Source organism: Telmatherina bonti (genome assembly GCF_933228915.1).
Source record: "Telmatherina bonti genome assembly, chromosome: 2".
Classification (NCBI taxonomy): Eukaryota; Metazoa; Chordata; class Actinopteri; order Atheriniformes; family Telmatherinidae; genus Telmatherina; species Telmatherina bonti.
Window position 1 is genome coordinate 31,525,695 of NC_136620.1, and position 18,935 is coordinate 31,544,629.

Genomic DNA, 18,935 nt, shown 5'->3' on the forward strand with positions numbered 1-18,935 from the left:
CAGCTGCAGGATACAATAACTGTTACTCATTCTGCAATCATCTTCATACATGTGATGTAACGTTTAGCTGGAGTTGAATGTTGTGTAAACTGGCTGCGCTGTTTACTACCAAAAACCACATTGAATGAGATAGCTTTTCAAAGAGACACACACATTTCAGCCATGTGTGTAGGGGTAGGTGGAAGGAGAATCTCAGATGCCCCTTACCACACACACATAACTCGGAGAAAATAGAAGAGCAGTGTTTCTGTGACCTCAGTGAACCTGACTATTCTGGCAAAGCAGCACACTCTCCCCTCTCTGCAGCATGCCAGCGTACATCCTCACCTCTGCAGGAGAGATTTGTCAGCAGGAGATTTCTTTTTTCCGCTGTGGAATTAACCCATGCTCTGAGAGCTTACTTGCAAGCATGGCACATTATCTCCCAGGAGTCACTGCCAAGTCAGCCAAGCTGTGTGTAAATGGCTGCTCCGGCCTGAGCTATATAGAGGAATAGAGCTGGGGTAGGCAGACAAGGAGAGGCACAGTTCAGGCACCAAGGGCATGCACAGGAAGCAGACGAAAGTACTTTCTGATTGGTGTTACCAAGGGGCAGCGATAGCTCTCCTCCTTCCTGCTGTTTAAAGGAAGACAGGGGAAAAGAGAGCTGAAGAGGGATAAGGGAGGGGAGGTAGAACGGAAGATATAGTATTCATGCAGATTTATGAATGAGTCGCGAGGACGAAGGATGACTCACGGCTTGCACAGCCTATCAGCAAAGGCATTGGGCGGCTTAAAGGCATCAGACACACTAAGCTGACGCTTATGCCAGCAAACATACATTCACACACAGCAGGCATAGTCACAGGGGATGCATGGGCACAAGTTGAGGAAAAACTTGTCAAAAGGGATGGCATGTGTGAGAAGACAGCATATGTCTGAGTAAGTGCCAGAGTGTTTGGATGTGAGTGTGAGTGTGTCAGTCTCTTTGGAGGCTGTTGGTGGGACACACATGTCCTATTTTGGTCAAGTCTGAGAGGAAATCTCAGAAAAAAAGTCAAATCTGTCAGCACTTTCAGAGAACACCTTTGTAGGCCACAGAGGACATGAGTCGGATAAACTCGCATGGCCAACCATCAATGAACAATAAGCGCTGCTGTTGGTACATGGACAATGCCACACTGTACAAATATGTCATCATGCCTTTCCAAAACTTTGCAAACTCGCAAATTAAACATTTGAACAAGAAAGATGCTGTTGTTGACATAAAAAGTTAGTAATGGCAGTCAACACGTGTTTGTGGCTTTTCACCACACTCTGCTCAAGCAGTAAGGCAAATTCAATATTTTACTGTTTTGCCTTTGCTGGAAACTCAAAACACATTACAGCATGAGGCAAAAAAGAATTCCACCTCAGACCTCTCCCAAAGGCAACCAATAAAACCAATTAAGCAGAAAAACTATTTGTAACAAAACTGAGTTTTTCCCCCCTTACTTTAAGGGGGCTCAGGTTCTGCATATTCAGTGAAGAAGGTCTCTGTTTTAGGTGAAAGTACTAAGATCAGCTGCCAACCAACCCCAAGAATGCCATTTATGAAAGTGACCTAAATGGGAGAAATGCAGCAAAGGCCAGGAGAGAAACAGAGACGGAGGGTAGGAGAGTTCAGAAATGGCGACGGGATGAGAGCACTGAGACTGAACCAAATGCACACATACATATCTGGTTGGAAACCGTGTGCCAGATTTCAGATGTATTAATGAATCAGGAAAAATTTTAATTTTGAAATGAAACTGCAGATTATAAACAATCCAGCATCTTCCTCATCATCATGGAGTGATGATGATCATCAATCAAACAGGATTGAAAGAATGGCTTTTCTAGCCCTAGTTTCAATCATGTTTGAAATTGTCGGCTGGTGTTCTTAAAACATGGAAGGACAAATAAAGTATGATTAATAAAGATCTCACTGACTTGACAGTGATGCTACAATAAGAACCCATACACAGATTTATTGCTAAATGTTTTTTTTCCTCTTAATGTGACTAAATCTTTCCCATTGTCAACAGAAATATATTTTCTCTTAGTGTGCTGAAGACCTCAGCAAACAGAGTTTGAGTCGCACCTCCTCACTACCTCCCAGGAGAAAAGCCTGAAAGCATAAACAGTATGAAGGGATGATATTATACTGTAGAACAATTTCAGAGAAGGATCATATTTTGAGACAGTTCATTATATTAAACTGGACAACAAACATTATCCCCAAACAACCACACTGTGCATATGCTGCCTGCTGTTCTGCATGAATGTCAAACATTCCTAGTTTTTTTTTGTGAATATTTTTCCCCATCATTTTCAGAGACTTAAGTTTAAAATGTTATGGGCTATAATTCTGTCTTAATGTAAATTAAAAGTAAATTGCACTCACTCCTACGACCGTAAATACCCTTGTTACAACATTTTAAATTTGCACCCAATTGTTATGTTTCCATTGATGCCTCTTGGGAGTCAAAGCTAATTAATACCATGACTGTTATTAAGTCATAGGATGCAAGACTGAAGTCTGATTAAACGTTTTCTCAATGCATCCACAAGCCAAATGTTTACAGGTGTTAGCGAGTTTTCTTTGACCAGTTTAAAAGGAGTTGCATTTTAATTTGTTATAGTTTGGCAAGGGCCAACTCAAAGCTTGTTCTGCTAATTTTTTTTCTCTGATATAACTTTCTAGATTTAGTTTCCAAACTAAGCTGATGAAAAGAACTGTTCCAGTCAGCAAAGAGTCTGTAACACTCTGGAGCCATTTCATTTGACTTCATTTATTTATTGAGTTGACACAAAGTCAATAAAAGGCTAGAGAAGCACGTGATGAGCAGCCCACAACAGTCAATATGTTAACATATTTTTTTTTTAGAGAGACTAATATACAAGGATATGATGGCAAGCAGTTCACATACAGTCAATGAATATTTTCTTGTTGTGGGAATACAGAGATAGGTGTGTGCTTGTACACGGTAGGTAAATGCAAAGCAATAGTTATCTGAACAGGACACTTGTGTTGTATGTGTCTTCCTGAGGTTACCTAGATTTATGCCACAAAGAGTCCTGGCAGTAATGATGATCAGGCCAACTCTCTCCTTTCCCAGGGAGCTGTGGTAAACCAGCAAACATAGGATAGCTCCAAACATAGCCATGCATAAAACTCAATTGTAATCTTTCAGTTTTTTGTGATTAAGAGAGGGCGGCAATGAATGAGTTTGATTAACATTAGAACCATCTCTTTGGCACCATATACTGGCAGGCTTCCTAAGCTTCGTACAAAATAGAGCAAAGCACAGGCGACCAGTTCATGCCCAGTGAGAACAGCGGATGTATGGGCACTGAGTCATGGGACTGAATGTGCCCCCAGGAAAGCACCATACCACCAAGACTGGAATTTGAGCTCTTTTCTGTTTCCTGTCCCTATAACCACAAGACTTTGATAAGCTCCAGAAATTCCATTAAATATTTAAAAGCTTCCTCGAACAGTATCTGAGAACTCGGCCCACCGTGGCACACAACAACTCCAGACAAACAGAGAAGAGACCACACATCGATCTGTTTAACTCCTTCTAATTGCAAGACACAAACAGTCTCTGTATGGCCTTGCACACGTAGCCTGCACATACAGCCTCTGCTGTGTTTCCCCCTCTTTATCCCCTCACAAGTGCAATGACTAAGCCAGCAGGAATTTCTAACTTATATACTTAAAGGGGCAGTGTGACTTTATCCAACCTAACAAACATGTCCAGAAGGTAAATGTCAATGTAAGTTTAAGTCAGTACAAAGTGAGAGTTATTTTTTTTCTAGAATAATCATCAAACAAAACCTTCAAATAAATAAAGTTAATTTAGCAAGTGGTTAAAAGATACAGTGGACAGACTATAAAAACAAATACACATGGCAAGAAATAGTGTTGGTTTCTCTTAGATATTTTCCACTAACTGCATACGCCTGTAAACTGATAGATCCGTCAAACTAACATTTAAATTTGTCATTTACCACAACGCAATTTGGAAAACACATTAAGAAATAGACACTCACCACTGTGAGTGCCCATTGTGAGGCTTTATTTGGCATTTGATTAAAAAAAAAAAAAGATAAAAATCAGTAACAACAAGTTGTCTGACCCGAAATAGACTTAGGTCAGAGCACTCAGACCTGCTGTATCAAATATATCTTTGGCAAAGTTGGAGTAAACATTATCAGGGAAAAAGCCTCCCAGGCTGCTGGAGGGCTCTTCCAACTGTCAGGTCTCCAAACTGCCTTTGCTCAGCCGACTCTTCTCTAGGTTCAGCATCAGTTCAAATACTGTCTGTGGTATAACTCAACAGAAGGGGACTTTATGTTAAATTTATACATTAAGCAGCGGTCAAAAAAGTCTGACTTGACTTACACCGTCCAAAAATTTAACACTGCAAAGACTCTGCTCCTTTCAATCGAATGGGGCAATGAGCTGAGGGGTGAGAAACTAGTCCATGGGTGCCAGCAAGGCTCAGCATACCATAGGTTTATATTCAATTGCATATAGAGGAAATGTGAGCTCTGTGAGAACTTGTGAGTAAGAGAATGTGTGCCTCCCTGTGGAGCTATGGAGACTAACCTGAACTGAGATCGAGCATGTACAGCAATGTGCTTTCTGCTCATCTGTTTGACTTACAGGCTTTTGTCTATCTCACTTTGGCTCAAGTTCAGTAGCAGAGGACGAACCATCTGTGGCAAAGACAGACGTGAGGAAGCCATTTGACCCAGACCAGGCACGTTTTAATCACAGGACCCTCTTCCCTAACACAACCCCTGACTCAAATCAAATGGCATGTAATGTTAACGGATCTGGGGCCCGGCTAAACAAACCAAATGCTTCAGACCATTGTGAGAGTGAAAGTCTCAGACAAGTAAACAGTAGAGATATCTGACAGCCGGTGCTGTTAACAGCACCTGATAAGCCCTGCAGGATGGAGGGAAGTGAAAATAGTGGAGGAAACACCAGCAGAACAACTGTCAAGGAGGATCAGAGATGAGGCTAAGTGAAATAGAGGATGTCAGTGAGGAAGAAAAGAACAGACAGCATGTACAAAGCTGGGAAAGCAACCGCAGGAAAGGTAGGGAGGACATACGAGGAAGCATGGAGGGTGTTAAAGAAGGAGGAAAAACAAGAGGAGGGAAGGGATTTTTTTTCAACACAGTGCTGCCCTTCACTGAGTGCTTGCTGTTGAGCCTGTATATTTGACATTTGTCTGACATTTCCCCTCAATGCCCTTCTTCTTACAGCTTCTTGGCAAGGGCCCCTCTACGCATCACTGCCCGTCACTAAAAGTACCCAGGAACTCTGCTCCCATCTCTATTTCCCTTCCAAGTCACTCCCACTCACATTCAGCTGGAAATACATCATTAACCTGAATTCTGTTCAGCCTCATAGTAAAATTAACATTCCCTTCTGAGAAGACTAACTTTGTAGAGCCTTAACTGTAATGGGAACCAGTGTCTGAAGACTGGACAAACATGTGGAAAGAAGGTTTCTTTTTTTTTTCTTTTTTAATGCTTTGTGAAGTACTTGAAGGCCCAGAGGCTAAAGTAGTGAGGTAGCAGACAGCACTCCCCCTCATGTAGTGTAATTAAAGAGGAGACCAGGCCGTATTGACTTTAAAACCACTGCATGCCCTTGAAGGAACATCTGTACTCGAGAAAAACAAGGCAATTATGCAGAGGGGTGGAGAGATGAGAGGAGGAATCTTAAGCAGGAAAGAGACAAACAGAGACATCAGACCTTAAAAAAACCAACAAACAAAAACAAAAACAAGCAGAAAGTCTGGGACACAGAGATCTTTGCTACCCTGTTCAAGCTTCAGTCCATCCTATTATTGCTTGAGCTTTATTCGTTTTATTTACATTCATTTTTAATATCTCTATAGCTCTCCTTGAGACCTGAAGACCCTGCAGATGAACGCATTTACCCTGAAATCAACCTGGAGCTTGAGAGAGGTGAGTTGGTTTAAACAAATCTGCTCCGTTTCTCAAGTCTGCTGTGTGAGAGGAAAGTTTCACCACAAAGCATCAACTGTGGGAAGCAGCGACGTGACTATACAGGCATAAGACTGCACCTTTCACAATGCACCACAATGGAAATGAAAATTCAAAAGGGGACTGAACCACTTCTTAATCTATACAGGCAGTTGTGCAAGCACACAAACATTCAACCATGCAGGAAGCTCCAGAGGGTCTCTGCATCCAAGAATAAACAGAGGCAAACAATTAACACCATAGCTTTCCTACAGAGACAGACGTGATCACAGGGGGAAAGACGCATGTTTCATTTCCACTATTTGTTCTGCAGGATTCTACAGAATGAAGGGGGGTGTTTGTGAATCAGAATCAACCATTGGAGATGCAAACAGGTCTAAAAAATAAACAACATAAATGTAGGAACATGTTCCCACAATTATTTCACTTTAATGAGATAACAGAAAACACAACCACACAACTGACACCATTTTCTTTTTCTTTTTTTTTTTTTAAAAAAGGACTTATTTGTTGTTTTTAATGTGGTTGTGGAGAGTGCTGTGTCAACATGTCAGTCCAAAGTGTCCCAAATTGATTTAAATTCTATGGCAGTGAGCATTACAGTTTATGATTCCTGCCCTTCAAACCATTCGGTGACCTTTAATGCTCTATGGATGGAGGCATTGTCCCACAAACACAGAAATGTGTCATAAGTGGATAAAGGCCATCAAATTTACATTGATTTGTGTTGAAGCTTCCCTTGAGGAGGCAAGTGGACCCGATCCGTAAGACAAAGATCTATACTCTGTAATAATCTTCAGGTTTTTCCTTTAATCTGTCAACCACTGGGATGCTCCTAACATAAGTCAATTATATTTGGAATATGACTTCTTCTGGCACATCAACAACTTATTCTACATCTCTGTGATTACCCTTCCACTGTTTTCCCATCAAGTGCTATTTTTAAGTGCAGTCTGTGAAGGAATTTGAGTCTCTGATAAAACTCAATGGGGTCTTTTGTATTTAAACAATGCTCCTTGTGAAACTGCAGGGGGAAAAACAGTTTGAAACATTGTGTGGATAGCTTAAGGAAACAGCTCAGATGTGATATTGGAAACATAGTGGCATGAATAGCAACGCAGGCAAGAACATTTTTGTAGACCTATAAAAAGAATGGCTGGATTATGCGAGAAAGCAGCGCACCATTTCTAGAAGAAGCCTCACCAACAGCTCAGCTTTGGTTGCTCTGCAAAGCAGTTTAAATAAGGAATGAGACGACTATCAGCTCCAGCATCTGATTTGATATCACAAACTGATCTAACTGAATACATTTAGAAATTACAATGACCATATGAAGTTTCAATAGTCACCAAAAAAGTTAAATGACTGAAATAAACCTAATGTCAGCATCAAATACACATCAAACCTGCACATATACACATAATATGACCCTTACCTGAACTTTTTTTTTTAGTGCATCAGCATGCCACTGGGCTGAAGTATGACAAGAATCACCTCTCCTTAAAATCCTCAATATACCCCTTTTCATAAATAGCTAAATGTCCCCCAAGCAAATATTTAGCTGACATGGTTCAGACTGGTAGACTACCTCATTTCTTGCCAAAGGTACTTTAACTTCAGCTGAGTTTGTCTCTCTAATACCTGGTGCTCTGTATTGCAGCTATCCTTCATTCCACAAATAACATGATCTAAAGACAAGGTCTCTGTAATGAACAGAGAGGAAATGTTTGCACTGGCCCACGGACAATCCTGCAGCCTGACGGAAATGATGGAAAAACCCTGCATACACTGCGTAGATTTACGGGGCTCGATTGCTGGTAAAGATATGCACAATTATAGAATGTTTGTGAGACTGCAAACCACCATCAAAGATCAAAGTCGCATCTGCATTTACTTGGAATTCAGAACGGTGCATAAACCTCGCCGCTCTTGAACTTAAGTGTTTTGCCTGCAGCTCTGTCTGCTCTGGAAATGGAAACAGAAGAGACTCTACGTTACCTTTCTGGCACTGATTGGAGGTCCAGCAGCGGTAGTCATTGTTCTTATTGAAGGAAGTCCTCTGACAAAGAGGGCTTTCCTCCATGATGCCGGGGCAGACGTTGCTGCACTCCTTTGCCTGCTTGTTCCCACTGATAACATTGTTGACTTCAGCATCCATAATTAGAGACCAGTCCACCGAGTCCAGGTAGCAGAGCTCCGGGTTCTTTTCAATTCTTATGGCTCCACGGGTGATGTTCCTCAAGCTGTACAGGCCAATGTCCTTCAGGCTAGTCATCTCGTAGACCACCAAAGCATAGTTGAATAAGAGCATGCGACCACGGATGACACTCAGATTTGGGAAAAGCACGCTGAGACTATCCAAGCCTGAGACGCGAAAGAGCAGCAGGTAGTCGGTGATGACGGTCAACTTGGGGAAGCTGAGGGAGCGGAAGACTTCCTGGTGGATGTTGCTGGTCTTCTCGTTTATTAGTAGGATCTGCAAGTAGCCTTCCACCACCGTACAGTTCTCCAATCGCTTGAATGCACTGATGTCATTTCGGATGTCGATACTGGGGCTACAGACTGGAAGACACAGAGACGAAATATTACAATCAATAAACATAAAAATCAACCCAACACTGACAGGAAACTGCTGTTAGGGTTACATTTGTAACAGAAATGAAAGCACTACAAGTGCTTGGCTACATTTAGATTGGTGTGTAGCCTGTGTTTGCCGAAACTTTTAATTACTCTCCCTGAAAACATATAATCCTGTTAAAATGGCAAAATGATTTACAGAGCCGGGTAAAACAGTGTGCAGCAGAAGGACACCCAGTTTCTATGCAGCATAAGAAAAGTTGATCTGTTATCGGCAATCTCTTTGGTATTTTTAGCTGTAACAAAAAGCATAGACTCTCTTATGGGTGAAGATTTATTTAGTCTCAGAGATTTGAATTTAACAAGTTGACACTCCTTCTGTATCACATCAGATGCGAACGCTGCATTTCTCTGTTAAATGTTTTGTCTGTCACCTCAAATAACCTCAGTGTGTGCGTGAGCCAATTCTCTGAGCTCGGAAAACAACACTTGAAACCACAGTGCCGGGAGCATCGGCTGACACCACACACACACACACACACACACACACACACACACACACACACACACACACACACACACACACACACACACACATCCAAACCTCAACAGCAAAGACAACATTTATTATCAATGGCAATCAACTCTCACAGTAACGTCCACATTTGAACACAAAGTAATACTGTAATATTAAACTTTTAGACATATAAAAAGCAAAACCTTGCTCGTCACTTTAAAACCTTGTTATGACTGCTAAATACTGGTTTCAGGACCGTTTGTTCACCATTATCAAGTTAGGACACAGTCACACATTTACCTACATCTAAGCTGACAAGAAGGCGTGGACAATTATTGACTAAGAAGCAAAAAAAAACAAACGACACGCTCCATTGCCAGCAACCATGAAATAAAGCAGCTTAAAAAGTAAACTTTGATTGCTTTATCAATCTGGTATTGTGACTCAGATGGATGCCAGTGAAACTCTGTAAAATATAAATGAAAGCAGTTCATTTATAAATCCTATACTTAAAATACCATGATAATTCAGCTAAGTCCTCCATACCATCATAGCTACTGGTTTTTTAATGGCGCACCAATGTCAAATAAGAAGGCCTTTCCTCTATAGTAGAGGATGTGGTATCCATAATTTCCAGAGTTTTAATTTTGCCAGACCACACTGCACTTAAATGCATCTTAAAATGAGCTTGGGAACAGAAGGAAGGTGACAACCTCTCTGAGTCCTCTTTATGTAGTTTTTTCTTAGCTTAGAAGAATTTTGGTTGCATTTCTGGAAACTGAGACGAGTTGCGTTCACTGACAGCGTTCCTGAGCCCATACAGTGATTTCCAATCCAAAATATTGCCAGTTTTTAATGCTCTGCCACCTAAGAACCCACAGATCACAGCGATTCAATACAGCTCTCATTTCTGTCCAGAGATTTCTCCACAAAATAATCTCCATCTTCCCTATCTTTACTTATCAAATGGTTTAACCTCTGAGATTTGCTTTTCATATAATAACTCCTTCAGTTTTATTATTTGACATCTTGTTCAATTTCTACATTTCATGCAGCATCAAATATTTTTTTGGAAACAAGGTTGTCAAACATAAGATTTTTTGTGCACATTTGTCCATTTATGTGACTAGTTTCAACTACTAATAGGATGTAACGTTAAGGGTAAACTGTAAATGTTACCAGTGCAGAGACTACTTTCATGGCGCTTCCCCAACAGCAAACATGTTTCTCGTTTAATGTCAAGCTTTCATGTTTAGATGAACATGAAAGTTTTGCAAAGAAGCTGTTTTCAAACAGGATTCAAGACTATGAATGACAAAGCAGAATTAGAATATTTGAAATAAGACAAGATTGTGCATAAAATAATCACTCTGTGATGGCCATTATTTCCAGTAAGCTGTCCAATTTCCCACCGCTGAGCATCACTTTTGCAGTGTTTACATAATGTATTTATCATGTGCATGAACTTTAATACGATTATAAAACAGCATTTTAGAAAGGTTTGAGACTTCACTTTAGAGCCACTTTTTTTTTTGGCATTATTATTCAAAAATTGACACCTTGACTTCATCCCATGTTTTATTGTGTGCATTTTATTATTTTATTGGTCTCCAGTGCTGCTATTGTGTTTTTACTGTTTTATTGCTCTTGGGTGGCTGAGATTTTACGGTACAGTGAAAGTGTTCAACTTGTGTTGTTTTAAATGGGATTCATGAATCAAAAACTTAAAAATGACAATATTTACACAGATCATTAATTAAACCATTTGAATGCATCAATAACAATTAATTAATTACAAAATGTTTGTGAGTGCACAATTTCCTGGTTCGTTGATTACACTGATGCGTACTGCAGACTTTGAGTACGGTACTAACTTTGTACTTTGACACTATATTTAGCTATATTTCAGACCCTCTGATGAGTTTCTTTACAGAAAAAAAATCAACTATCAACAAGTCCAGCTACTTTTTATAGTGATATTTGAGACTGGAGAGTAACTTGAAAAAACATGTAGTTTATTCTAATCTGTGTCCAGGCATAACGTAAACCCCACCCATCCAAAAGAACTACAGGAAGCTTTTTGGCTGCATCCAGCTGGAGTCAGGTGATCACCTCTGCTGCGTGACCAGACTGAAGTTGACATTAACTGATCCCGCCTTGGTTTACGGTCAGATATTAATGCCTATTAATGAGGAATGTAGATTAAACCATTTTAAAGGTTAAACGTACTGTAACACATCATAGACTTAAATGGAAAAAAGTGAAGCTGTTAAAGTATTTAAAACTACACTATTTTGTATTTCCTGTTTAAAAATGAAATGCATTTTTCCAGACATTAATAGAGCTTGAGTAGTATTCTAGTTAGTCATTCACTTAAATTTTTGAAAAAAAAAAAAGCTTTTTGGAGCAAACATTGTTATGCAATTAAAATGTGATTAATCAAGATTATTTACTTTTTTTTTTCTTTCAAGATTATTTACTAAGTCTTTAATTATTTAGATATTTAGATTTATGAGTTCTACCCCTTTATGAATATATATGTAATAAGATGATGCGTCTACACATTCACACAACATTATTTTTGAACAGTCTTAAAGAAGTTTTTACAACCGGCCCAGGAAATGCCTTGACATATGAGCTCCTTAGTTAAACCTGTTATGTTCTTAAAGCAGCTTAGGACGCTGATGTAGTGACACAGCCACAGAGCTTGTCCAATAAGAGGGGTTTGTTTTCTACACTAGGTAAGTAAAGTAAGCAAAACTTTGTATAGCAACTTTTAAAATGTAAAAAAAAAAATCACAAAGTTCCTCGCAGGCAGAACAATACATAAAAACAAGTGAAATGAATAAAAAGTAGATCTCAAAAGCAACCACAGTCCACCAATCTCAAGTGTAAGGGAAGAAAGTTCCAGAGTCTGAGGGGCCACTGAACAAAAGGGGGTTTCTCCATATTGACGATTCTGGTCACAGGACCTCATGGACCAGCATGGAAGATATGAGTGCAGAGACCCTTTGATAAACCCTGGGGCATATCTGTGAAGCGCTCTCCAAGGCAGTGAAAGAATTTTAAATTTCACTCTCAAATAAACCAGAAGCCTGTGCAGCTGAATCAAGATAGGAGTAGGATGTGAAAAATAGGAGGGATTTTGTCAGAAGCCTTGCAGCAGCATTTTGAGCAACTTGCAACCTTTCTAGGTGGTTTTGCTGACATGATAAGATGTGTTTAGTGCATTACAATAATCCAATAGTAATAAAAAAAAAAATTTTTAAAAAGAAAATGCATGAAATAATATTTCCATTTGAGGATGTAAAACAATGAAGCTTTGTTTGGCAAGGAAGGAAGGATCCAAACAGTTTTCAGAAGCATTTTTTTTTTTAAATTAAAACAAAGGTAGGAACGTTACTGAAGGCCAGTGAAACATTGACAACAGTGAGCACACTGGAGCCAATGCACAGTAACACATTTTTCAACAAAGATTTTGACAACATGTGTTCTGCAGGAACGCAACGTATATGTCATTATTTACCCACGTCAGCTGACAGTAAAACTGGTACTGATTTTGTGTTAAAAAAGGACAGATTGTCTGATATAGAATGGTGATTTTTTTTAATGGTATGTTTAAATACAGATCGTTTGAAGGGGATAAAAAATAAACTCCTATAATCTTTGATTCTTTTCAACAAACCATGTAATCATACAGACGGCTTAAATCAGTGTCAGATTTCAATCCTAATCAAAAGATGTGCCCACCAGGCCGTGCTCCATGTTGATAAATAACAAAAGGAATCACACAAAAATGGCATCGACGTAAAGATTTTGACAAACATTCAACCCTAATATCTACAAGCACCCAAAACGCCTCCACAAGCTTTTGTTCGAAACTAATCTGCCCAAAATACAGAAGTTACATCATTTATGGGGCTGAATGGGGTATATTTGTTCCTGATGGGCTGTTTCACTTCCCCAAATTTAGAACGGAAACAATTACTCCAGCAGAAAATAGTATTTGCTTTTCTCCAATCAACACCAATGCCCCTGGGCTCCACTTGTGAGCCATCGAGCTGCATGTCTTCTTTGTTTCATTCAGAATTTTCTTCCAGCTTCTCCAGCAGCCGGGGAGAGTGGGAGGAGAGGTGGAGCTACTCAAATACAAAGACTAATTTGTTTGTTAGTAAAGAGAAGCTCTAGGCTCCACTTCCTGATGAGGGCATTAATAAAATGGGGGGGGGCGTCTGGCCAGGGAAAGATAAGATTTCAGCCAAGTGAAGCCATCATGATGCAAAACTGCAACAAACAGAAAACATCATCCTCTAATGCATTTCTGGGCTGTATATGCTTGAAAAGTTCTGGAGCAGTGACACGATTAAAGCGAGGAATGACGACTGCTTTTTGTAGCTGCCTTATTTTGCCCATTAGGCTTGTTAAGTACCAGGAATTCCTGGTATTTCCTTGTAGAAAAGAAAAAAAAAAAATAAGAGTGAGAAGGATTTTCTTTTGAACTAAGCCTTTGTGCTTCTCTCGTTGCAAACAATTCTCTTGCTTTAAAGTGACTGAATAAAATGAAATCACCAAATATTTTATTTATCATTACATGAACTATACGTCAGCACAAGCGTCCACGAGGGACGATAATCCCGCACACGTCCGTCTTCTCCCTTCTGAGACTATTTACTCTTCACACTGCTGAGTAAACACACATATCTTCACAGCGTAAGGTGATCCGTCCGCTCATGTTTATGATTGATAAACCTTGCCCTGCCCCTCTGTGGAGATGTCACCACACAAACGCACGCATACACACCTGCACAAGCGCAGGCATAACACAACCCAGCACACCTTCCGTTAAACACTAAACCAAGACTAACGATCGCCGTTTGTCTTACCGTCCCATAAAATCGGACTCTGATCCAGTAAACATGCCGCACGTGTAAATAATACATTTTGCCACTGTTAGGGCCGACAGACACGGAAGATTGAAATCTAGATCTCATGCATGTTCTTTTTAGTAAAAGGGCTGCAAACTGATCATTCTGGGAAAGCACTTATCAGGATCCTTTTGCAGACATCCAGCTGTAAAACTGTTGTAAAAACTGAGATTGCATTTATCTATAATACTTTTCAGTGATTATTATACTTGTGTGTAAATGTCAGTCTTCTCCAGAGTAACCAGTTTAAAGAAATGAATGGGAAACCACAAACATTTTTGTATGTGGTACATGCATGCAAAAAAATAAAAATAAATAAATAAATCAATCAATTAAAAAAAAAGGAACTTTTTCGTCACATTTTGGAATTGTACAAATCCTGACGTACGCTGAGCACCACACTGTTGTCTAAAATTAAGTTCCAACTGTGAGGGAGCTCGTCACTGTGCTGTCACATCACCTTGCACCTGCCACATCAACCGGCTCTAATCCCCTGCATACTGGAAGTCATCTGACCACCGGTCCAGTGGGCCGCTTCCACTCAGCGGACCTTACCTCAAACACTGGGTCTCAGATATCACCGAAACCCCAAACAGTAACTCTACACTCGGCTTCATAACAACCCTAATACAAGGACTCCCCCTCACCCGAAATGAGGCCGGGGGGGGGGGGGGGGGGGGGGGGGGGGGGCAGGAGGTGAGCAGCATTACATGCTGCAGTGACCTCATTTTGCAAATGAATGCGCTTGATGATACTTTAAGACATTTGTAAATCATGCAAAAGGAGGAAGAAAATAAAACTAAAAATAAAAAATGAACAAAGTGATTCAAATAATTAAACAAAAAGGAAGTTGTGCTCTGCAGAATTCATATAATTGGACCAAGATATGATTAATGATTTTGCCTCAATCTGGAGCCTCTATAAAAAAAATTCCTGAGTCTCAAAACAAACAAACAGTTGACAACATCGTGAATAAAATGGAGCAAATGGTTTTTTCTGGAAACAGCAGAGGAAAAATGATCTTTGGATGCCGAATTCTTCATTCAGGATCTATCCGGGTTCAGACGGATTTCCTCTGATCCATTAGGGAAGCTAACATTTACCATCATGACACATATTTTCCACAGGCCATTAAACCTGCGTTCAGCGACGATGTAGTTTGGTCAGAGTCTGCATGTGAGCGAATCCGATGACGTCCTGCTTGAAATAAAGTGTTTAATTAAGCATCATCAACCTCAGCTGCCAGCCTGGAGGAGCTAAAGGAGAACATTTGAATGCACACTCCAAAACTAGCCCAGTGACACACTTTCACATCCCCACTCAGGGGCACCGACTCAGGATGTCACGTAGAACTGCTGCGGTACACAGAAAACTCCATAATACACTCGTCATGTACACTTGCTGCACTTTTTGGCCTTGGCTGTGACAAGGCATTCTGCTTTCAAGCCATGGCTCAGGTGGGTGTGGGGAGGGGGGTGGGTGTGGACAGATGCAGTGAAGAGAGAAGGCAGGGGATGCGCCGCCTCAGTCGCAAAGTAAAGCGGGGGCACCTTGGAGCAGAGTGACAGCGGTCACGCCGAGGCACTTGCCTCTGTCAGGACACGGAGAGCTGAGCTGCAGTTCGCCAAAACCCCAAAGGGAAACGGTGGTGGAGGAGACATGCCTGTCAAACACAATGCCCGCTGATGTTTGATTATTTATTCTGCCATTCAGCTTTTCCTGGGCAACATATGCTTTCATAAATATCTGAACAGGAACACTGGTGTGCCCTCACGGAACAGGACAGAGGGTGCCTGTACTCACACAACCTCTGCGCCAATGTTGCTGGTGACACATCTATTTATAACGAACAATAGTGCTGCCAAGTGATGAAGTAAAGCGCATCACTCCAGGCAGGAGACCACTCTGTACGATAGGCAAAAACCAATAAACCAGCCTACATCCCACCAACTATTCCAGTCGACTGTTACTTGGTGCAAAAATGCACTTTCCAATCTATTTCTCTGTTCACAGCTCTGTGTCCCATCGTTCTCCCCTTCTTTACAGATGCTACACACTAGGAAGCCGTGGTTTGGCAAGTTGACTGTGGTGAAAGTTTAAAATGAGATTGCAATCATTTTATCATCAAAATGAAAGTTTTCGACCTCAAAACAGAGTAATTGGATATGTGGGATTTTCCAGTAAATGACGATAAAAGTTTGAAAATCTGACCTCTACAGCTGTAAAGTAAAGTAAACATCATCCTCAGGTGGTAAACTCCGTAGTCTGTCCGGGAATTCTCCAAGGCTGAAATCTGAGGGCAACATTTTGGATCCCAAACACATTTATGGGTTTCTCATAGATCTCAAGAGGGGATCAGCTATGTTTTTTCATCATTTTAAATATCAATAGACACCAATCTGAATGCCTTCTTTTCAAATCCAGACATCCCCACCTAGGAAACATAAAAAGCTTGTGGGGCTGATGGCAAACACACCTCCACGTCACACACACACACACACAAGTATAATCTCGGGTCTTAAGAAACACCCAGTTAGTTGTTTAAAGAGATATATTATCAGTGTCGGGCTTCGTCAAAACATTACTAAATGTGTCACAAACAGACGTGTCTCTGAAAACTAAAACTCAGTTTATAACTATTTTAATCTCTTAGCTGTTGGATTTAATGCAAACTGTACCACTTAAGAAAAAACATATCAAAACAGGAACCACAAATTAGTCATTTTAGGAGAACCGGTTCCACTAATAGCTTAAGTTTGCTTTGTTATTGTTGTTGTTTTTTTTAGAACTAAAGTTCTTTAAAGACAGATTAGTTGCTCTCTGCTGCTCAATATGGTATTTAGAGAGTTTTCACGGAAAAGCTGATTAATCAACAACCAGTTACACACTAATGTTAAACTGTACAATAACCAATGGAGAGAGACCCCTTACAGACCTTCACTGGTAAGTATTGGCAAAATAAAAAGCTGTTAAAAACAGATTACATCAGAGGATTTAAAAAAAACCGACTAATATCTCGTCTTAGATAATAAGTTCAAAACTTTAGAGACAAACCTGATTATTATAGCCTAATCTAAAACCAAAAAACTGTAGCCTATAACCTGGAACATTTTCATTAGGTTGTTTCAAATATTGTAATGTTGTAAAAATTGTAATAAAAGCTAAATCTGTGTGACACTATCATAGGAAGTTCACATTTTTCTGTGTATAAATCACCCGAACAGAAAAGCTGATAAAAACACTAAAATTGTCCAAAACGAAAAAAAGGAAAGAAAAACCCTGACCTCTCCCTTTGTGTTACTTAACAGCGTCATGTAACCTCTTCAAATGTTTGCAATAAAGGGATTTTCATCTATAATCATCCATTTATTCCTGAGCATCATCAGTCCACAAGACATCAGCATCAAATATGAGAAAACAAGCTTAAATCAGAAGCTCCTGAATTCTAACCAATAATTTGCACATATACATAGATATCTGACTACCTGCCCTACGCTTTATAAGTTACTGTTCCTATTTTTGCGACTGTTCCACAGCATTGTCGGCTGTGTGTGTTCGCCGGCGTTACAAGCAGCAAATGATCGTCTGATTTCGGCTTCTCGTGCGCGTCGACGCCACTCGACAAAAATGCAAAATGGCCACATGGTCGTAGTAACCTTCAGCTCCACGCTCAGGATTTATTACCATCCCGTTTGCGCGTCTGACGCTCAAAATCAAGCCGGTGTCACTTGAGATTTCCTCCCGGCTTTAAAAATGATCAGGAAGTCTTTGTTGGATCGAATTATTTTGCGTATTTATTGTGGTGGTGTGCATCTTTTCTCACGGCGGCTGTAGGCTACCACATGGTCTTCTAAAGCCGCTCCTCGCTGGCTTTGTTACATCACATCCTAAAGCCCAAATACAATTAACAATCTATCCAATTATACCTAAAAGACATCCAGTCTCACTGGTACATCACAAGTCACCTTAACGCTTTTAAATATATTTATAGGCTAGTCTACATGAGGTCAAACTGCGAGTAAAAGCGCATCGTGCCTCTCCATCAGGCCTCTCCAGTTTAAAGCAGTGCATTTCGTAAAACTATGAGCTGAAATAAAATACTTACTCTCTCCGTTTGTGGACCATATGCAGATAGTGGAGAAAGAGAGCATCAGACCCCAAAACAAGGTCAGGCTGCCCATCGATGTTAGTAATCTAGCGTTCCAGATCATCATTTTCTTCTTAAAAATAACATAGATGTCTGTTTGAAACCGAAATTAAACAGAGTTGTACACATCAGTTTCTCACAAGAGAGCTTGTTTATAAAAATTAAAAAAAAAAAAAAAAAAAAAGATTGTATCCTCAAAGGCTACTCTTTGGCAGCCTGTAGATGCGAAGTTGCGCTTCTATCAGGGTTTGATTTAAGTTGTTGGTGCTGGGAATTCCTTTGATTTAAAAAAAAAAAAAAAAGAAGCAAAAAATCTAAAACAGTTTGCTATTTTTGCCAATCACTGGGTACTTTTGCTGATATGGCACACATGCCAGTGATTTTCTTGAACAAATGATGGTAATCCCCATCTTCATTCTCCATCTCTTGAAAACAGCAGCACGTCTCCAGTGCGTTCAGGCCTGGTGTAAATAAAGAAAAATAATAATTTTGTGTCGATGTTTGGGGGGTTTTTGTCTAAAAAATATCCAAGTCGCTTTTACCACCCTAATAAATTAACGCCAGTGTCGTACGCAACAATTCCCCGTGAGAATAACTGCATGAGGAGAAGGTGGTGGGGTCAGAAAACACGTCCAGATCCACAGGGGTGGTGGCTGGTAGGTTGAAAATGAATGAAAAACCTCTTTTCTATGCCATTCAGCCAGCACAGGCAACCAAGCACTCCTAGTTAGCAAGG

General features: G+C 40.2%; 1 protein-coding gene across 1 annotated transcript in view; it reads right to left on the minus strand.

Annotated features, from left to right (window-relative positions):
* igf1ra (insulin-like growth factor 1a receptor) overlaps positions 1-18,263 on the minus strand; it is a gene marked incomplete at its 5' end in the record, with an annotated part of 70,765 nt that extends 52,502 nt beyond the window's left edge. The window contains 2 exons of the mRNA XM_079250678.1: positions 8,032-8,595; positions 18,158-18,263. Coding sequence (XP_079106804.1) covers positions 8,032-8,595; positions 18,158-18,263 — 670 coding nt within the window. The remainder of the gene's footprint in view (positions 1-8,031; positions 8,596-18,157) is intronic.
* Positions 18,264-18,935: the final 672 nt, after the last annotated feature.